Here is a 23,784-nt window from a genome sequence, read left to right as displayed (position 1 = left end):
CCCACTTGGACAATAGAACAGAAAAAAAACCAATTGCTTTTAATTTTTTCTGGAAGTGTTTTGTGGCATTTAAATTTCCTGCAGGCTTTTTGAAAAATGAAACCGGTTCTCGAGGAAATCATTTGAATTGTGAAATAAATCTATTTACAAAAAAGGTCAACTTTCTCCGGTAGTGGATGTAAACTTACAATTCAATCATAAATGTAATTATCGATTTTAATCTAAATAATCAAAATATAGGAAACAAGGTCTCAGGTGACATAGAGAAAAATGATATCCCAGACTAAAGATTAGCTGTACTAAATACATTGAAAGTTATAAACACAGGCTTAAATGATTGACGTAAAGCGATATTTTAATATTGCAACAAACTCCGGGCTTGATTATTAATACTGGCCTATAATTCTGTTGTTCATTATTTTTTCTGAATGAAAGCACCCTTCATGGCAACGATGATATTGCGTTACCGAGACAGTTTTATTTGTTAATTCCGAGGGACTGACTATTAATTCGCTAGGATTAGTTGCTTTCATCATTTGTTCTCTTATACTTAAACATATTTTAATAGCGTACATCTCACTATACGTCTAATGAACATACCAGAACGTTTGAAAGCATATCTCTGTTGATGTTATTGTTTTTGGTTTCACAGGAATTCATTCACGTCTTAAGTAATATACTGATATTCCTCAGTCAGAGATCACAAGTGTTTCACTCCTCGAAAATATTGCTTTATATTTCATACAACCACATATTTAAAAAGAAGTCCTCAAGTTATTTCGTGTCCGATTTGAATGCAATGCTTACTCAGTTTATTACATACACAGATATCTGTAGTAACTGTTTCTTGCAATGATTTGAAATATTTGGTTGTATTATACTTTTATAGAAGAAATCACTTTTTTTAAGACAAATCTGAATATTTACTCGAAAAACTATATAGAGAATATCATATGGCTTTTTCAATATCACACCCATATCAACCCGAGACACCAATAAAATCCCAAGAGCTCTGCTCGAGGGATTATATTGGGTGAGGGTTGATACGGTGTGTGATATTAATAAAGCCATATCATAAACACTTTATTATATACCTTAAGTTGATGTTTTACGCGTGACATGACGTAATACAGATGAGGGGTTTGATAAAGCCTTTGCAACCGTAACTGATATCGATGACGTGACGTCATACAGGTTAGGGGTTTGATAAAGCTTTTTGCAACCGTGACTGATATCGATATCATCACTGGTGACTGATACATCAAGATTGCCATTGATTGCATTGCACATACAATTTACTACCATGGAAGTAAAATGAAATATAATACTTCCATGTTATTACTAAGTATAAAATAAATGGGTATATAGCATGTGTTTGAAACAAATTTCAATATTGTATTTAGATAATGATTTCTCGGTAATGACATGTCATAAAAAACCGCCAATTTCATGATAACAACTACAACAAAAAACAAAAACAGATATGAGTTTAACGGAAAATTTTCATTAAAATTAATTAAAATTTAAAAAATCTAAAACCAGAAAAGTGTTTACAATAATAACGACTTCAGTATGTACACTAAAGAGATGTATCCTGCCGAACTGACTTTAAATAAAGCTAATACTAACAATGAACACTGCCCTTTCCTGGATCTTGATATCTTTATCTTTAACGGGAAGCTTAATACCAAAATTTATGATAAAAGAGATGATTTTTCATTTCCTATTGTTAATTATCCATTTTTAGATGGTGACGTTCCCTCGTCGCCATCTTATGGTGTTTATATATCTCAACTTGTTCGATTCGCTCGTGTATTTAACAACGTATTTGATTTCAACGAAAGAAATCTCTGTATTACTGAAAAATTATTACACCAGGGTTTTCGATATCACAAACTAGTCAAAATATTTACTAAATTTTATCATCGGTACAAGGACATCATTCGTAAATATAAATCAACATGCCGACATCTTATACGTTCAGGTATTTCACATCCAATATTTTATGGTAATATTCTTTACAAAGCACAAAAATGTCGGCGTTCACCTCAAAAGCTAACCAAAACCTTTTAATAGACTTATTCGGAAAGGATATAGTTACGATACTGTTTTCAAGTCATTAAGGATTGCATATTTTGGTATTAATATTGATTCACTCATAGGGTCTTTGCATCGGAAATAAACACATTTATTCTAAAACCAGTTGTTGGCATGATACGGGTTATGTTCGTCTCATATATTTTATGATGGTAAGATACTAAACCCCTAACGGGAGGGATTGTACTTGATTTTCATATGATGAAGACATAATCTTTCAATCAGTTTAATTGAGGTCTGGAGCTGGCATATCAGTAACTGCTAGTAGTCCTTTGTTCATTTATGTATCATTGTCATTTTGCTTAGTTTCTTTTGTTACCAATTCTGACATCGGACTCGGACTTCTTTTAAACTGAGTTTTACTGTGCGTATTGCTATGTGTTTCTTTATTCTACATTGGCTAGAGGTATAGGGGGAGGGTTGAGATCTCACAAAACATGTTTAACCCCGCCGTATTTTTGCGCCTGTCCCAAGTCAGGAGCCTCTGGCCTTTGTTAGTCCAGTATGTTTTTTAATTTTAGTTCAGTTATATGTTTTGGAGTTAAGTGTGACTTCCATTTTCACTGAACTAGCACACAATTTTAGTTAGGGGCCAGTTGAGGACCACCTCCGGGTGCGGGATTTTCTCGCTGCATTGAAGACCCATTGGTGGCCTTCGGCTGTTGTCTGCTCTTTGGTCGGGTTGTTGTCTCTTAGACATTTTCCCCATTTCCATTCTCAATTTTATTTACATTTGTCTTGATGTGTGATTGTTTTTAATATAAAGCGTACAAAAACATGTTGTTTTTTTGGTAATTTATTATACCATCATTGTTTAAAAATGTAATTATAATTCATGATTGTATGTTCCTTTTTCTTTAATTATCATGTTACATTTTCCAACCGATTGTGAAAAAATTGTTCTCATCACTAGTGAAATAACTGTTCTGGGCAAATGATTGGTCGAAATCTAATTTTGACGTCAAATTTTCTTGGTTTCTTCTGAATTTCCTATTGTGACGTCATTTATAAAGGCGACCATGCCTGATGACGTCACATATAAAGAACACAACTTTCTGCAAATCTTCAAAAAGGCGACCATGCCTGATGACGTCGCATAAAATTTAAATTATTTAAAAAATCTCGTCAAGCCTCGCACTTTTAAAAAATATTAGAATTTAACTGTCTCGAGTGAAGAAATATCGTAACACACTTGTTGCAGTGGTGGAATATATATTTCACATTTCTCGATCGGTGTGAGAAAAATATTTCTCATCTCTAGAGAAAACTTTGTTCTCGGCTAATGATTGGTCGAAATTTAATTTTGACGAAAAATTTTCTTGATTTCTTCTGAATTTTCTATTGTGACGTCATGAAAAAAAGGCGACCATGCCCGATGACGTCACATTTAAAGAACATAACTCTCTGCAAGTCTTTGAAAAGGAAAGATAAAATTCATTAGAGATACAGATTCCTCTACTATAACTCGTGTATTACGATATTTCTCCATTCTCAACAGTTAATTTTTCATTATTTAAAAAGCTCGGCAAGCCTCGCACTTTAGATATTGAAATTTAACTGTCACGAGTGAAGAAATATCGTAACACACTTGTTGCAGTGGTGGAATTTATATTTCACATTTCCGATCGGTGTAAGAAAAATATTTCTCATATCTAGAGAAAACTTTGTTCTCGGCAAATATGATTGGTCGAAATTTAATTTTGACGTCAAATCTTCTTGATTTCTTCTGAATTTCCTATTGTGACGTCATGAAAAAAGGCGACCATGCCCGATGACGTCACATATAAAGAACACAACTTTCTGCAAATTTTTGAAAAAAGGAAGGATAAACTTAGTTAAGATATTGTCTAAAAATCATTAGAGAAAAAAATTCCACCACTATAACTTGTGTATTACAATATTTCTCAACTCTCAACAGTAAAATTTAATTATTTAAAAAGCTCGTCAAGCATTGGCGCTTTTTAAAAATATTAAAATTTAACTGTTTCGAGTGGAGAAATATTGTAACACACTTGATGCAGTGGTGGAATCTATATGTGTACCTTTGGTTATTCCGCTGATAACGAATGAGAAGGGGGAGGGGTTGATATAAAAAAAGTAGTGTAACTCAATCATTATATATGCACGTGCCTATCCCAAGTTATTGACCTCGGCACTACAGATTTATAGTTTCTTTTAAATCTCGTCACATAAGTTTAGACTCGGTACGATTTAGAGCTTGACATATTGTACAGACACTTATGAACTTTTAACGACTGTATGTTGCCCTATATATGTCTTTTGGCTATTTGTGTTGTTAGATTGCTGTATCATTGACGAATATCACACTTGACTTTTATTTATGAAACAGTATACGTTTACTTGAATTGTTCGTCCGACTTAGAGAATTCAGTAGTTATGTAAAGACGTTAAAAAACCCGAACTAACTAGTCATGTGCTCTCATTGTTAATAAAAATACTATACAATATATCATACCAAAAAAAATGAAACTATTTGCAAAGTTCTTAGACTGGACTGAAAAGAAGGAGGAAAGGAATAAAATAAGTGTAGATGGTCACAAGAAAGTATTGATATTGTGTATCCCCTTTTCGGTATAAATACATTTCTCTAATTCTTACACGATTTATCCTTTTTCCTAACCCGTTGATTATTTTTATTTCATCAACGTGTGGTTCGTTTGATCTCAGTTCTTCATTGGTCAAAATTCGATTATGACGTCAAATTTTCTTGCTTTCCTCTGAATTTCCTACTGTGAAGCCTCGCGTTTTAAATTTGAAAATTTAACTGTTTCGAGTGGTGGATAAATATCGTATTATACTCGATACAGTGGTAGAATCTATATATCTGATAAAGAACGGGACAATATTTTTATCCGATTTTAAAGTTAACATTTAATTTGGTCAATATTACCAAATTAAAACTGATAAAACGGACTATGACTGCACTGTTGATTAAAATACATGAGAGAGCTAGATGTGAAATATACGCAGCTGCTACCCTTGTCTATATTATAATTCCTATTAATGTTTGATATAAAAAGTTATTTGAATAATCGATTTGATACGGTGTGAATCAATCAATATCCAGTCAATTAGTAGGTATATAATAATGAAGAAGACAAAGTGCATTCAACAATAATGCCATACGTCAGAATCGAGACATTCTCACACATTTAAGCGGCTAATGATAAAGATGTCAGTTTATAAGGATAGCATTTGTGATCACTAGTAGACATTAGAAATAATTACTGTAAGGTAGATTAATGTAGTTAACATGTGTTAGAAACTTGTGGTTTAGGTGCATGTGTCCTCATTGGTCAATTATTTATACTAATAAATAGATATGATGTATGTTTTTTTCATGTTGTATAAATGTTTTGTTTTCTTTTATGCCGTGCTGAAAATGTAGAAATATTCCCCTTTTCAACTATTTCAGTACATAAATGTTGCATATTCAGGCTGATATCAAGTTGAAATTAAACAAAGAAATGGAACTCTTTATTAGAGAAGGTAAAAACTGCCAAGTTAGTATATTTGAATTGTTTACATTTGTTTCTATGGACTTTAAAAGGTTAATGCAGGTACAGAGATTAGGATTTGTCCAATTATGTACGTGTTTATACTTAATTTATAGTATGGAGCTTCCAGATATTTGTAAACTTTTAAATTAATGATAAATGTTCACATAATAGTCGATAATGGTAGGTGCAAATACATGTGGATCTTTTTTGTGCATAAGCATAAATTCCACCGAAAAAAAATCTAGAGAGTTAAAAAAAAAATGATGTTTTGAAGCATTGAATTGCACCCCGGTAACAGTTTTTTGAAGGAAAAAGTCGGTACACCTTTTTTCATGTTCAGGCGTGTTTGAGTTGACTGTTTGTCTAGAAAACGTATAATGCAAAAACATTGTATACATCATCTCGCTTCAGATTCCAAGTGAAATACCTTTCTAATGAGTCATAACAATAAAGTATAGTAGTGTTTGTGAATTACAAACAAAAAATCTCCTTTTAAGATGAAACTTCTGCATCCCTTTGAAGCTTACTAAGTTTGTATGTTAACTACCATATTCGGTTGGTTAAGGTTTTATATATTTTTAGGTGTTATATAAAGGTTTTAAGTGAACTAACGAAACAAAAGCAATGAAAAGAGGACCATACTGTCATACATAAATTTTTGCCAGCACTTATGAGCACTAGTAAACACATTTTAATCTGAAACGGTATTTTGTAATGTAAACAGCACTTAGAATACTGAACAATAAATTTTTACGTCATTTTCAGTTTTCAGACTTATTCAGTACTGGTCATTCCTTTCGCTTGCAGTCAGTTAAGATAGTTTTAGTCGTTGTTTAGACTATTCAGTAACCTCTATTTACCTGCACCCATCAACATCATACTGAATTGTCTAAAATGCTACTGAACAGTACTGGACTGACTGCAAGCCAACTGTCAAACAGTACTGAATTTACCGCAGTGAATAAGTCTGAAGATTGAGTGAAAAACTGAAAATGACGTTATATTTTGTTTCAGTATTTTAAGAGCTGTTAAGATCAAAATTAACGTTTCAGACAAAAGTTTAGTTACTAGTGAAGGAAATTTTTAAGATAGGCAGTTAAGAATGAAAAGCATAAGGGAGAGAAACTAAAAAAAAAATGAAGCAATTTTCAATGCGTTCGTCCTTTAATCAACAATTTTTATAAAATCCTCTTGAGTCCCAACCGTTAGAAAAGGCAGATATATAATGCAGATAATAAAATCAAAAGGGGCATACATAAACCAGTCGAAATATTATAAGTTAGAGGCAACAGTAGTTTACTGATGTTCAAATCTCATAAATGTGTTAAGAAATACAAAAGCAAACTTTCATCCGCAGAGGTGTAACCTTATATTTGGTAATGTTTCATAATTCAATTGAAATCTTACACCCAAATTTATTAAATTATATCACGTCATTACCGACAGTGCTGGTTACTTACTGCATAGTAACATCGGTTTCGAATAGTCCATCAGCAGCGAGACCGACCCGTAGATTAATGATACTTAATTGCTAGCAGGTTAATTTTGGATAAAACAAAAACTTGCTAGAAAATGTTGTCAATGTGGAATTGTATGCGACTGTCATACAAGTGAGAGGTTTAGCTAGCTTTAAAACAAGATTTAATCCGCTATTTTCTACATAAGAAAATGCCTGTACCAAGTCAGGAATATGACAGTTGTTTTCCATTCGTATGATGTGTTTGAGCTTTTGATTATGCCATTTGATAAAGAACTTTCCGTTTTTAATTTTCCTTGGAGTTCGGAATTTTTGTTTTTTTACTTTTTCCTATCAACTAAAAATTGTCTTATAAAGCATTTTCATTAATAATAGTCTTTATACAACATGACGTGTGTATGCGACATTTTTGAGACTGCTTACAGGCGTAATTCCCTAAATTAGTAAAATTACATTTCATTTTATTTTCTTGTAACCTCGATGTTTTTTATGTGTAGTACAACATAAACTTTTCAATCAAAGACGAATAAGTTTTCCAAGAATAGGATTAACTTCTAAATTGACATCTCAAGGAATTTAAATTATTGCTTTGTATATTATTAGCATTTTTTTGTCTATGTTCATGTATATTTCATAGTATTTCTCTAATCCTTCTGGCTACGGAAAAGATTATATCTATATTCGAATTCAAAAATTCAAATCACTAAAAAGTTAAATATATTATTTTGCACAGTAAATCAACATATAAGCTTTGACAATAGATATCAATCAAGGGAATACATTGCATGTTATTCATAGGGCTGTGTATTGTTTATCTGTGTCCCATGCGATAATTTTACATATAGATAAAGTTTCTACGTCTGTTGCAATTGAGTTATTTTCCGCTTACAATGGTTTAATCTTGTTTAACTATCGTAAGTGGATAAATGTTGTAATGTTTTGCAAACAGGGAGGAATTTGTTTCTCTCAATTATTTTCAGTCTATGACCTTCTTCTTTGTGTAAAACTCCTTGATCAATGGTTCTATTAGAGGCAAACATTTACTCTACTTCATAAAGTAACCTACCAACTACAGTACCTGAAATACAGTACCCGAAATACAGTACCTAAAATTAACTACATGTGGTAAACATTACTATTCATCAACTGACTGAGCATTATATAAAGCACCTACAAATTGAGAAAAAATTGTGTTTAATGTGTATTAAGGGACAACCATTTGATATTCTAGTGGGGAGGACGATTTTGTCGGTTTCTACGCATGCTTATCATTTCCTTGAAAACAATTGTTCCCTGGATTCATTGTGTTGCAGCATATTTATTTTCATCCTGTCTTGTGAAAAAAGTAAAAAAACTCCAAGGAAAATTCAAAACGGAAAGTTCCTTAGCAAATGGCAAAACCAAAAGTTCAAACACTTCAAACGAATGGAAAACAAGTGTCATAATCCTGACTTGGTACAGGCATTTCTTATGTAGAAAATGATGCATTAAACCTAGTTTTATAGCCAGCTTAACCTCTCATTTGTATGACAGTTGCAGAAAATTCCATTATATTGACAACAACATGAACAATGTGTGAACAAAACAAACAGACATAATAGGAAAAAATGTCAAAAATAGAGGTACAGCAGTCAACATTGTGTTATGATCTTAATCACTATAAAAACAAAGAAATATGTCAACAAAGAAAAACAAAATGGCATATAGACAAAGCACATAGACAAACATGAAAGACAAGAATACAAAAAATGACCTTAGCACAATTACACAATGGCGGGATGTATAAGTACCGAGCCACACCAAAAGGATATTACCAAAAATGGACTAAACAGTAAAGGTTAATAAATTACAAAGGCAAATAAAAGAATACTATTACACGTAATTAAGATGATAAACAACGTCAGTACCTTAAATCTATACTTCAAGACGTTTTATTTGTGAAGTTGATACGAAATATCTATCAACAAGGTCTTGGTATCGTCCGATGAACTTTTTAGAAAAAGGATTTCTGATTACCCCCTTGGTATCAGCTCTTCATTTTTGCACACACAGATCATTCGATACGAACACATGCTTCTACCAGCCTTTGATATCATTTGTAAATGCTTTGTACTAAGCAATGAAGCAGAAAATACCCTTTTGTTTAATCTAAATAGGCTTGGATATTGAACAGAAGATCCCACACAGATCACTTAGACAAACCCAAAACCAAAATTGATCGAGAAGATCATAATTATATATATGATATAAAGTCAACGCCTTCAAGAAATATAGCTTAAGATTTCTCCCTTTCAGACTTGAAACTTTTCCTATCGAAATAGCCAAAAACTGTCAATACAGATAAACCAATTAATCATATTTTCTAAATATATTACACTTCGTAATTATAAAACAATAAGAATAGAAGTAATAATAGAAGCAAAGCATAGTTATAATCAGTCACATATGGGGAGGTGTAAATTATATAACCTACAGATATTGATTGATTGATTGATTGATTGGTTAACTTACTATAGGCACCTAAGGCTTTATCACTATGAGACATTGAAAAGAAAATTCTCTTTTCCTAAATTTTACAGTAAAAAAAAGAAATTGATAATTACGGAATAACTAATCCAAGAATTCAAATATAGAAAAATATTTAACAGGTGACCGAACACCAAATAAATTAACAAATGCACGTACCCCATGAGTTAATTGTCAGTGTTGCTCGGTCACGAGTTGAATATTTTTCGATATTTGAATTCTTGGATTAGTTATTCTTTTTATTACATTGATCATGGACTTTTTAAATGGAAATACAATAGAAAATGAAAGAAATTTTATCTTTTTCTACACAGTCTCAATTGTTTTAGATGCAACGTCATCGACAATGTCTTGACAACACCCATATTTGTTTGTCATCAGAGGAGCGAAATTATCAAATTTATTTCAGATGTAAAATTATCGTTTTTAATTACACTGGGAAATCACGGTTTTTGTAGTTTATAAATGTACATATCAAGAGTTTTCTTGGATAATGTAAATTGTTTTGTTCAACCTTACAGACTTAACATGGCATGGCACAATATGTACTCTTTAGATAAAGTAATTACTATAACATGCTGTAAATAATACAATTAGATTATGTAAAAGAAATGGCTTTTTTTGTGGTTTTCGAGCAGTAAATTCCCAGACGATTTTCTGATTAAAATTAATTGAATAAAGAGGAAATTGACAGGCCAACTTAAAAACATGTCCTTCTTTTTTCTTTTTCTTTATATCAGGTTAAAGTACTTTTAAACATACTTTATTTCCAAAATATGTCATATAAACAGGATTTGGTTTTCAAAAAAAACAAAATTTTAATAATTTTGATATATGCTAATCTCTTCCTCGTGATCAAATTATATTTCTGTTGAAACCAGTATAATGCCGATGTCAAGAGTTGTTAAATAAGATGAAATGACACTTGCCGCTTAATGCCTTTTTTGCCGAGTTAAAAGGAAACATCCGAACTATTTTATACTTTCAAGTACGGGAGTGCAATGGGAATAAAAAGTATTATTTTATCTTTTTTTAAATATCGACTTAAACCTTAAAATCTCCAACTGTAATCTTGGTATTGTCATTTTTGGTTTTGAATTACACAAATTTTCATTTCGGAATTTTCTACTTTATTCTTGATATTATCAACTTTAATTTCGAAATTACATGTATTAACTTTAATCATGGCTCTCTCGAATCACAAAATGTCATATATCTTGAGAAACCCTTTAAGAATAAATTATAGAGTCTAAAAAGAGCTGTTTGTGAGAACAGTCGAAATTTCCGACGTTAAAGTCAACATTTCCGATAAAGTTGATAATTATTAAGATTAAAGCCGACAATTCTGATATTAAAGTTGATAATTCTGAGATTTAAGTTAATAATATCACGATAAAATTCAAAAATTCAGAAATAAAAGGTGAAAATTCAAAGATTTAAAAATACTAAATAATAATTCGTCCCTTATAAGCTTCTGTTTTTTAAGCAAGTCATGGTGGTCATATAGAGGAATATTCTCTTTGATTGTAAAGCATTAAGTTTTAATATAGTTACAAATAGCCACAAAGGTACAGATGCATGATTTACATATCAAGTTCTTCAATTGCAAGCAACTCGACTGTTTCAACTCTCTATGGGCGTATGTTGTGGTGACTTCTAGTTCGCTTCATTTTGAATATGATGAGTCAGGAATCATTAACGTTGTTTTTCCAAGTTATATATGATATTTTCGATAGAGATGAATTTGGAAATTCTATACTTTTGCCAATCTGTAAATATTAAGACACTATATAGTTATTTTTCCATCCAAATTATGTTTTGCAATCTTTGATTAGAAAATAAACACATTTGTTTAACATGTTTTAGTACCTTTAACACGACTGAGTTCAAATGAAACAAATCTTTTAATGAACAAAACAAAACACATAAAGCTAGTAAAAACTGAAAGTGCATATTGTTTACTGGACTAGTAGGTCATGCATGAACAAATATTAATTATTAAATGGTACACTGGTGAATGATACAGTTCAGTGTCTATTTGATAGGAAATGTTTGAATTCTACAAGTTTTGATTTCAGTGCCTTAATTACTCAATTTGCTTAACAATATGCCATTTATCTTGTCAAAAGACCTCCTAAAAGGAAATTAAAACATTGGTATGGATACAACAAATAATTTGTGCAAATACAATACCATAATCAGAAATTGAAAGGGATCATTTACACTACAATATTACATTTTACAGATATTTTATGCTTCAGTTCAATGTTATATCAATTAAACATTAATGAAAACTATGGTCGAACGTTTGTGCTGAATGAGCAAAAATGAGGGGTAGATACATAAGTTATTCAGGTTTCTGTACTATACTTTATAAGACAAAGCAATGGTAAGCTAAGAAAAGTTACTTAAAATCACCTCCATAGACTTCTGAAACAGTATTTATGGATGCTGCGAAAGTTTAAAGGTGATTTAACTTCTTTATATCTTGTCATTCATCTTGTCTGTTTCCAATGCCATGCATATTTTTTTTTTTGCCAAGCACCTTCCTATGTTTAAAACAAAATTGTAACTTACATCTCATAAAAACGTCTTGTAAGAAGTTTATCACTTATGCTCCTTCAATATATTTTCCAGCAGCTTTCCATTCATTCTTTTCATACATTCGATAGGACAAACGCATAGACATCTCCTTTTGCCAACGATTCTAATTTCTCTAGAGATTGGAAATATTTTTTTTAATGTTTCATATTTGTATTGAATTATTGTATATAGTCTTTAAAAAAAGACGTCATTTATGAAAATGCATATTCATAATGCGAAACATAAACATGATTGCTTCGAAGAGATGGACTAGCTAGTGTGAGTTTGTGATTTTGGTGATATACATGCCGTCTATGTTCTTCTGCACTTGATCCATTGATTATTTTTATGTTCATTTTGAAAAGATGGTTTTTCCTGGTATATCTTGTTTATAGTCTTTGTATGACTCTCAAGATTTTGGAACGCAAAAGTCTATCTTTTAATCAAACGATGTTCAGTTTGTACAGTTTTCATGATTCTAATAAATGAAATAGCAATACCACTGAATGTTACCAAATCTGAAATTATGATTGCCAATATGGTACGTATTGCTGACAAATATTCGTTTGTTTTGACAGTCTGACAATGATACCGGATTGAAGACAAATAAGTGAAATTCCATGGGGTAAACAAGAAGGCACGACATGCGTACATGTAGCATGGTTTGGTAGACCACCAGGACCTCTTGATATAATTCCTTGTTTCGTATTGTATGAGCTTACGTTTTCCCAACATTTGTTATTCACAGGAAAACATGTTAATTGTTTATACTTACCTAGGCTGTCGAGTCTTTATATTTTGGTTTTCTGTCTTGATATTTTCTTTTTTAAATTGAGAAAGATTTGCGTTTTATATGTAGGCTACAGGTGTTTGATCCATGTACCTGATTTCCTTATTTGTTTATAATTGAAAACTTATATAAACTTGTGTAGTGTATTGCTAGTTTGTTTTTTTCACCAAATTGTAAGCCATGATTAATTATAATGAGCACTGAGTAGATGCCACCTCAAAGGAATCACGATCCCAGTAGTCAGCCTCTTTGTGTTGACACAAAATATGATTGATACGTTAGTTTTCTGTAAATTTGCTGTTGAAAAAATGTTAAATGAGGTTTGTCTACCCCCAAGCGTAGATAGCTTTAGATGTAAATGGCACAATTTTCGGAATTCTTGGTTTTCAGTGCTGTTCTACTTTTTGATTTGGTCTTGCAAATAATTGTTTTGATTCGATCGCCACTGATGAATCCTATATAGACTAAACGCGTATTTTTGTGTTTGCATTATAAAAACGTATCTGTTTTTCGTAGTCAGTATCGTAATGTTAATTACAAATTCATGAATCTCAGGTTTTAAATATGGTGTTTTATATCCAAATAATATATATTTTCAGGACGGCGAGGAAAAGCCACCACCATCAGAAAATCAGTTTGCCATAAAACCTAAACTGCCACCAATTAGCAGAAAAGAGGTAAGTTAATACGTTAAATTAATGCATTTACCAAAACTGGTACATAAATGTGTTCTTAGGGTTATTGTGTTTTTACTTTGAAATACTGCTGAAAGATAGACAGCCGTATATGATAATATTTAACATTAGTCTAGCAAACATTTTGAACACTCAATTCAATCTTCCTTACCACCAAATTTATATAATAACTTCCTTGTTAACCAACTCTAGAATGACGCGATGTTTAACTCATATCTTTACCCTTGGGGTCTAGTTTATCATAAATATGTAAATATATTTTTGAGACTTTGAAAACATCATCAACAATGTTAATAGAGTTTTACAGTGTTCATTGTTAACAAATGTTCGGGTACGTGCTTTAAAAGGTGTCATCTATATAAAAATTGTTTGACAAGGCAGTTAAAACATTTAAAGTAAAACAATGTCATTCTATGACTCATTGACACCTAAAGTTGTTCCTTGGTTTCATTTTCGTGCTTTAAAGTGTTTTTATTCATTTTGTTCTTCAAACTATAATTGGCCATGACTGTGCTTTTAAGTTGTGGCGTATTAACATTATGATATCATTTCATCTTCTTGCTAAATCCTAATCATCAATCTATCCATCGATGGAAACTTTTATAGCGGAAGAAAAAACTTAAACAGGAAATTACCTTCCATCATTAAAGAAATTAATTATCCTGGCCTGTAATCACTTTTTTGTTATATCCTTTATATGGTTAAAAACATTAAGCAGTAATTACTTTAACATTACATAAGCAGTACAGGAAAGTTAATATAATCATTACTTTGTTTGTTAGGACGGAATATCTTTTGAGGCATTTTTTATAACAAAATAGCGAAAAGTAGCTTCATTTTTAATATTAGTTTTCGGATTTGATAGATATTTTGTACTTGAATGAAAAGACTACATTGTACATTGTTACATTTAATGTCAAATTTCTTTGATGTTTGTCCTGCTGATATTTTCGTAATCTATTACTCTTTGTGTTTTATAAAAATGTTGAAATCATTCAAAAATAACCAAAATATAATATGAGACCTACTTTAAGTTACCTCAATATTTATCTCGAGGCAGATAAAATTCTATTACCAGTCTCAAACAGCAATAATAGCAATGTGATTTTATTTTTATACAAAACTAACTCACTTTGAAATGTTATAAGCATTTATGCACTTAGAAACGACAATACAAATATTTTGCCTGCATGACTAATTCAAAGTGGTGGATATAAAAACACATACAGATTGATTTACCTAACTTTTAGGATTAGACCTACTTGATATATTTAAACAAATTGATAAAGTAAATTACAAACTTGATATTCTTTATTAAGCAAAATCATAACAAAATACATTTATGTATACACATAGTATACATAGGGTAGTGAAACATATTGTAACACGTTTGTGCTCGAAATATAAAGAAGGGAGAAGGTATAATGAGGCCAATATTTTGGCTCCTTGAATTCGAAAACCAATAAATATTATCAATAGGCCAAATATCAAATAAAATCATTCAGATCTTCATAAAACATTTGTCTGTCAGACATCGGTATTTATATTATGAATTTTGTATTAAATATTGGCATTAGGGCTGTAAACTGCTTGCATTTAGTGCAAAACAGCAACACTGCTAAACAAAAACTCATTTTGAGATGTTGTCATTAATATGATCAAGAGGTTTACCTAAAAAGATATTTTGCTACAAAATGTATTTTACAAATATGTCAATGTGTGTAAAATATCTTTTTGAGTAAATCTCTTGCTCGTATACATTTGGACCAAATTTATGTGCGAAATGTACATTTTTAAGTCATATACATAATTATTTACATGTTCATGACGTCAAAGTAACACCACAAGTGACCGTTTAGCACCACAGTTTCCAGATTGAAGAAACTGGTTCATTCATTGATAATATTGCCATAGCTTTAAAAGATTGAATAATTTTACTTATTTTGCTAAGTATGGCTCTTTTCATAACTCCTTTCCCCAAATTACATAGGTATTTCAAATTACTTGAAATGATTTACACTTCCTCATTCAACATCTCCTTTTATTCATAATTAATACGAAGACGAATAAAACGATATATGGGATTTACGTCAATGAGACAGCAATTGAAAGACACTTTAAAACAAAATAAATCTTGAGATTAATATACCGGTCTTCAATCGAAGACAAAGGTCTATACAATACGACAACCTCTAAATCGCTCCAAAGTTAGGAAAGTAATGAATGCATTTAATAGCGGCTACCAAAAATGTGCCAGCAACACCAAACGCTCCTTTAATGGTACATTGTAAGACCAATTAAAATATGACACAACCACAGACGAGCTTCATTAGTTCATAGTATATATTATCCATCTTTGTCTGATGATTTATATTCACCAAAGGATTTACGAGCACTCTGTGATAACGTTTCCAATTGTTTATATTATCGACTATTTGCATAACATATATTCTTGTCGATGGATAAAAAAGATATACCTTTAAAAATTGTTTTAATTAGCAAAATAGAGTAAAACTGAAATATGGTGATTTTCAACAAAAAAAAGCTTTAAAATGGTAGACGCAGAACTAAACTACACCAAGTAGCTTTTGAACTTTTGACCAGTGCTTGCCTGATGAAGGTTATTCATTAATTCGCGCCTTTTTATACGTTAAAGAACATTTACTTGTGCTTCAAGAAATTAAATGGACTTGAAATATTAATGTTGTTATTTACTGTTTATGAAATAAATTACCGTTCCATATCAAATCGATGTTTTTTGAAAACATGTATCATATCCTGAGAAGTCGATTTTATAAAGGGTTTCTTATCTCAGTTTGACATTTAATTGTTTTTACGCGATTTATTATAATACACCGTAATAAAGCATTTTAATAATATTGGTACTTAAAAATTTCAAGTACTAGAAAAATATATCTACATTAGGAAATGCCTGTACCAAGTCAGGAATATGACAGTTGTTTTCCATTCGTTAGATGTGTTTAAGCTTTTGATTTTGCCATTTTATAAAGGACTTTCCGTTTTGAATTTCGCTTGGGGTTCAGTATTTTTGTTATTTTACTTTGTTTTCGATACGCTGGTACTTTCTAGGGAGTTAACATAAAAAAAAATATTTCCCATCTTCATTGCAGATGTAATAGACATGTATCGGTTGACTTGCGGGTAGGAGGTATTTATTTTGTTGCTTTTCTTTCTTTTGTTTTACTGATCAATGATTATTCATGTTTTTGTGTTTTAAACCTACTGATTCATTTGGAAAAAAAGAGGAACAATATTACACAATAATGATTTTATAAAATACAAGTTAATTTGTACATTGGTAGATGCAACTTTTTTCCGCAAAAAGGAAGGCATAAAAGAATGGATGAAGAAGATGATTTATGATTTCATGATCCTCGATCTTTGATCTTTTAAAGCTAAACTTAAAAAACGATATATTTTACGGAAACTCAGGATTCGACATCAGGGCTGCTTGTTCTCTTTAGCCCTTCTCTGGGAAAAATAAATTATAGCACAAAATAATTGTATATACTTTCGCAAGGCAAATGCATGATACATGGCTATAGATTCATGACAATTTTTCGATAAATTTGCTTCTATTCTTAATATATACTTCGCCAACGATTTTTGGCCGGAAATAATTGTTGCCATTAATATGCTGTCATTTGGTCAAATCATTCATTATGTTTGAATCTATGTAGGTATACGTAGACATGTTTATCATTTTTGTATTGTAATAATATCATTCAATGGATAAACTCCTTTTAAGGCTGTAATTTGTTTGGCATATAAGTAAACGTCAGAAATCTAGTGTTTAGCCAAATTGACGCATATCCACAAATACTGTTATTTTTGAGAAATCAATTGTACTTTCAATTTTTTGGGGAAGTTCATACATACCATATTTGATCAAACATAGTGATTTATACTTTACGTTTAATGGACAATAATGGATCTGATTGACTGGTGTTTTCTTGTGTTGTAATACTAGACATAAAATTATCAAATAATTATATTCTTTATTTTACAAACTATTACCAGTACAATTTCTCATATGATGCCTTTATTTCTCCGGTAATTTTCGAAGTTAAAATTGTTTATAATTTTTAACAGGATTGAATTATTTTCAAAAATACAGTATACATTTAGCGATTAGAAATCGATTAATTTAAGAATTAGAACTGTGGTGTGATTACCAATGAGACCACTTTCAACCAACGACCAAATAACGTATAAGTCAACCTATCAAGCTAATAAAAACGTTGTTTTAATATGACTACTTATATTTAATTGAAGGTTTAACTTAAATATGATATTTGCACATTTGATAAGAGAGGATTGAAGTTTGAATGAAAACACACTTTCAACAAATTGTTATGTACTTCGCTAACCACACTGTCGTGTGTGTGCTATATTCGTTTGTTGTTGTTGTTGTTATTGGTTTTGGTAGGCGGCTTACTTATGTAGTAATTGCGCCTTAAATTCATATAACATAAATATTATGTATATATACTTTCATTCCTTAATTTATTTTTAGTAGTAAGTTTTGGCGAGTAATTATATGAAACTTTGACAATATGGTTGACTGTGTTATAATAAAGTATTTATATGTAGAGAGAGAAAAAAACGCATAACAGAAGGTACATGTAATAGGAAAATGAGAGAGAAAAAAAAGCAAATGATACTTCCTAATGAAATGTACATTATTAATTGATAGGTATCATAAAATTGTTTAGAAATTTCATCTGGTTGTTCAACTTTGTGTCGTCTGTGATATGCTTATAAAAAAAAGTATATTTAGAAACATAAAACAAGACATGTGCTAGTTAAATGCTACCAATGTAAGGACGTCTCCCACGATTGATGTAGCAAATAAAGAATCCTTAAGTAAGGATTGATTGTAGTTTTTCCTTTTCCATAACGGCAAGTTGCGTTAATTTTTCCAAATAAATTTCCAAAGACATACTGGTATTTAGTGATTCCTCCTTCCCTGAGGAGAAAAAAAAACACTTCTGTCATTGAATGAGAAATCACCCCTACCTACACCCTTAATCGCCTATTTAGATATATATATATATATATATATATATATATATATATATATGTAATATATAAATGGAGTAAAAATAGAAAAATATGAAAAAAAATAATACCAGTATATTATTTAAACAATGCAATTCGTTTGCTTTTTACTTTCTAAGACGGACAACATAGACTAAAAGTAATGATAATTAGGCTTATCAAAGTCTCTAATTATAAACAGATCAAATGATGTGATATTTGAAAGACTATTAACTGATACTAAGACATTTTTCCTATTTTATTATCCTTTGATTTTGTTTCCTTTTAATCTCGGAATAAATCTTGAGTTACATCGTACATACTTTAACACCAATAAGTAATAAAATAACAAAAACATGGCTTCAAATAAGAACTCAATTATAGAAGTTGGATCACAGAGTTACATTACTGTCTGTCCATGTTATTTGATACGGTATTGAGCAACTTTTATCTATCTGTTGTTTCATGAATAAAATATGATTTGACTTCTATTGGATACTACAAATCCTAACGGTAATTGCTTTTTTGTGTACTTAAAAAAAGCCTGTGAACCTCTCTTGTTTTTCAATTATGTAAGTGCTAATTGACTTCTAAATTAGACGAGGGAAGAGTCTATATCAATAAAAGAAAAAAAAAACAGTTATGATAATGACTGGAGGTATCCTTACACTATATGATGTCTTTGTTAAACACTTCTTCTCCCTCTTGCATAGCTCTGATTCCTCGTTAGGATTTGGCTTTACTGTTTGTCCTTTTTTATTTTATTAGTCAATTTGTATTTTGACTTGGACGTTTGAATATGTTTGTCCCAAGCATCACTGAAGAGACATTAATTATCGAATGCACATCTGGTGTAGTCAACTTGGTATTGTTAATGTTATTACTTTATATGATTATCTTTATATGATTATCTTTATATGATTGATTTAAGTTATTGTTGAACAGTATCGGGAGTATACAATGATATCTTATCAAATTTATATTTTTATATACTTTTTATGATTCACTCCTTATTGGATTGCAGGGTGAGAAATAACTAAAATGAATACTTCTTGTTTAACGGACAATAAAAAGTAAAAAAACAAAAATATCGAACTCCAAGGAAAATTCAAAACGGAAAGTCCATTATCAAATGTCAAAGCTCAAACACATCAAACGAATGGAAAACAACTGACTTGGTACAGGCATTTCCTAATGTAGAAAAGGGTAGTTTTATAGCTAGCTAAACCTCTCACGTGTATGACAGTCATATAGAATTCCATAATATTGACAACAAGGTGTGAGCAAAACAAATAGACATAATAGGTAAAAATGTCAAAAATTGATATACATATATATATTGTACATGCATCATAATATTTTAATGCGAGTAAATATTTTATCCAGAACAACTAGCTATTATCGAATGAATTGTTTAAAAAACCTATTTATAGTTTTACAAATTTTACTAACAAAGTTCTATTATATGCTGTATAGTAGAAACATTATTTTGGTTCTTTCGAGAATAACGTGATTGGAGTCGAATGCATGTATGTTTTTAGCAAATTTCACTTTTTTCATATTGAGATTGTTTAAGTGTGACAGTATTAACATCGCCAATATAAGTTATTTCATTACAGACATTCAAATTCATAGCATAGCACATTTTAACATCTAAAACATTGTTGAAGTACTGTCTTCGCGGTTAAGAAGTCAGCATTAGGATTCGATAAACTGTATGTAAATATCTATGTCTGAGACGACTTGGTACATTTTGAACAAATACGATGACTATGCTATTCGTATGTAACAATTCACTATATTTATCTTATTTAAGTGTAAAACAAAAGGAAGAAAATGTACTCTTGGTCGTGTGTAAGAAGCCAATAAAGTCATTTAAAGCATTCTCGGCATTGCAATGACATATTATTTTTTTCTTTCATTAGATTAGGAGTAAACATTTGCCGTTTGTATCAAAATAGCTCCAGAAAAACAATAAAAACAACATGTACTGTTGCAAATAATGGTTTGGGTGCGTTTTATTGTCTTAGGAACGTTAAATTCACGTTTAAAAATCTGTAAATGGAACTGACTATCTTTCGGTCCAAATTATACCACTTAATGATGTGTTTGATCAAGTCAATTTACAAAAAAGGACTATTAAATTAAAACGTAACAATCAGTTAAACGAATTCTTTGTTTTCAATTGAAATCTATTGATATTAAACGCAAAATTTTGACAGGAACTATTTTTCAAACGAAGTAAAAGTATTTTTTCTAAAATCCGTATCGGTATAATTATCATACTTTTTTAAAAACTCAGTTATGTCATTTCTATCATTGATATTGACATAAAATAAAACATTTTACTTTGTTTAAATATCGGAAATGTTTTTTTTCAAATTGCATGTACGGCATTTTGAATGAGTACCCTACAAAAAATATTGAACAAATGTCTTAAACATAAGTTTTCCAATACCTTACCAAATAAAAACTCATCAAAGATATCAGGATTGTACATATAGAATAACCATACATTGTCTCAAAATATGAATTTTATTTGTACAAGGCTTAGAAACAGGTAGAAAGCGAGGCTTTTTCGAGCATTTACATCCTGTTTTGAGCCGAGTACAAATACAATTTATATTTCGAGACAATATATGGTTATTCTTTATATACTGCAACTCTTACACGTAGTGTTTTAGCGATATTTTTTAACATTGTCATAAAGCGGGAGTTTTGGCATGCCATGAAACCATGTTCAACCCACCATTTTTTTTCTTAAAATGTCCTGTACCAAGTCAGGAATATGGCAGTTGTTATCAGATTGTTCGTTTCTATGTATGTTGGCGTTTGTTTTTGTTGCACTTCGGTGTGTCTGTTGTTCCTTTGTTTCCCTCTTATAGTTGATGTGTTTCCCTCGGTTTTGGTTTGTTACTTGGATTTGTTTTCTCTCAATCGATTTATGACTCTTGAACACCGGTAAACTGCTGTTGCCTTTATCTACAACTGTTTCAAATGAAATATTTATGGTAAAAACCATCATTTTTTTTAATTTGGAGCAAACGACGTAAAATTCCGCGAACCTGTACCTTTTGATGACGTCATAAATAAAGCTCTACGGAATCGCTTTGTTACCATTATAAACAAGGCGATATAGGTCAGTAACTGTTTATCACAAGTGATTATATGGTCAATGCAATTTGACTGCGCAAATAGCACAGTCGCAGTATGTGAAAATATTGAATGTTTTTCGAAAGAACATATTTTGAACTTAAGGATAGATCTGGGTTACTTAGTAAAACGTTTATAATACGTGATTTCATCAGTACTTTAAAGGCATTCTTGTTTAACTTAAAAGTTTCAAATATATCTATGAAAATGTTGCCACAAATCTGTTAATCTTCATCTTTGACATGGTGTTTTATAAGCTCAAATGATTTGAAGTGAGACACTTCTGTATCTAACTAAAGCGTAAGTGTTATTATTCCTTGTCCCAACGATTGAAACAGTAATGACTGTTTCGCCATCATGGTGTGAATTCGTTGTTTCCTGCTCAAATTAGTTAATGTTTTTTTTTGTAGTTCTGTCCCCTTGTGATCTTTTACCATTTAATTGTACAGTGTGAATAAAATGAAAAATGGAAATGCCTTACCAAAGAATGATTGTACAGTTACTCAAAGCAAGAACAAAGTTTTTGACCTGCTGGCCTGAAATCATGCCGTCATACACTATACAAGCGGCTGTTCTTAATTGACGATATCATAGACCAATACTGTGTAATTGGTACAGAAACCATGGCTAGATATTTGTCTTTGACTCAATGTTTCGCTCTTCTTTTTAATCTTCTTTTTTAATGAAATTGATCATCTGTAGACTACTGTTGCCTCTACTAATTTAATACATATTTGTATTTTTACTATTGCCTTAGCTCTCTACTAATTTAATACACATTTGTATATTTACTGTTGCTTCTTCTAATTTAATACACATGTGTATCTTTACTGTTGCCTCTACTATTTTGATACACATTTGTATCTTTACTGTTGCCTCTACTTATTTAATACACATTTGTATTTTTACTATTGCCTTAGCCCTCTACTAATTCAATACACATTTGTATATTTACTGTTGCTTCTACTAATTTAATACGCATTTGTATCTTTACTGTTGCCTCTACTAATTTAATACAGATTTGTATCTTTACTGTTGCCTCTACTAATTTGATAAACATTTGTATCTTTACTGTTGCCTCTTCTTATTTGATACACATTTGTATTTTTACTGTTGCCTCTTCTTATTTAATACACATTTGTATCTTTACTGTTGCCTCTACTTATTTAATACACATTTGTATCTTTACTGTCGCATATCTATAAAGATCCATAAAGACTGCTATATTTTATTTCATATGCAAACATCATTATTGTGGTTGGTTCTTTATCTTCTTTTTCCATTGTTGAAGAATAACTCTTGTTTTTATGTTGCTCATTCCTCAATATTTCAATTTGACAGATACATTCAACTAATGTATGAATACTACAGTCACCATGGTGAAATCAATTCTTTTTATATTGGATTATCAAATTACCTGCTTTAATTAGTGTCATCTAAAGTAAGTGCATTCAAGGTTAAATATAATCCAATTATTTTATGTTATATTGTGAGTCTGGCTTTTTCAGATATATACTTTGTATTATCATTAAGTACATAAAAAATATAAAGCAATGCTGTCACTAGGGTCTGTAGCTTTAGAATAAGCTTTGAAAAATTAAAGACAAATAATCACATGAATTGAATTCCATTTGCATCATAAATCATATATCCAAACTAAAAAGGCAAATTAAAGTACACGTGAGATATATTTCAATGAGACATCCACCCAACGTACAAAATACACATCTTGAGATCAGCATGATTACGGACTACATCTATAAACATAATCTGATTATTAAATTTCTAGATCCCCCCCCCCCCCCCCCCCCCCACCCCCAACCACCAGTCTTTAAAAGTTTAAAGTAGAAAATATCAAAGATTTGCAACAAACACTAAATT

General features: G+C 30.7%; 1 protein-coding gene across 2 annotated transcripts in view; it reads left to right on the top strand.

Annotated features, from left to right (window-relative positions):
- LOC127709900 (BAI1-associated protein 3-like) overlaps positions 1-23,784 on the top strand; it is a 131,066-nt gene that overhangs the window by 56,663 nt on the left and 50,619 nt on the right. For both annotated transcript variants that reach the window (XM_052215586.1, XM_052215585.1), the window contains exon 4: positions 13,594-13,671. In XM_052215586.1, coding sequence (XP_052071546.1) covers positions 13,594-13,671 — 78 coding nt within the window. The remainder of the gene's footprint in view (positions 1-13,593; positions 13,672-23,784) is intronic.

Source organism: Mytilus californianus, unplaced genomic scaffold, assembly GCF_021869535.1.
Source record: "Mytilus californianus isolate M0D057914Y unplaced genomic scaffold, xbMytCali1.0.p SCAF_7, whole genome shotgun sequence".
Taxonomy (NCBI): domain Eukaryota; kingdom Metazoa; phylum Mollusca; class Bivalvia; order Mytilida; family Mytilidae; genus Mytilus; species Mytilus californianus.
The sequence above is the reverse complement of the archived record's forward strand: the minus strand, read 5'-3'. Positions and strand labels throughout refer to the sequence as shown.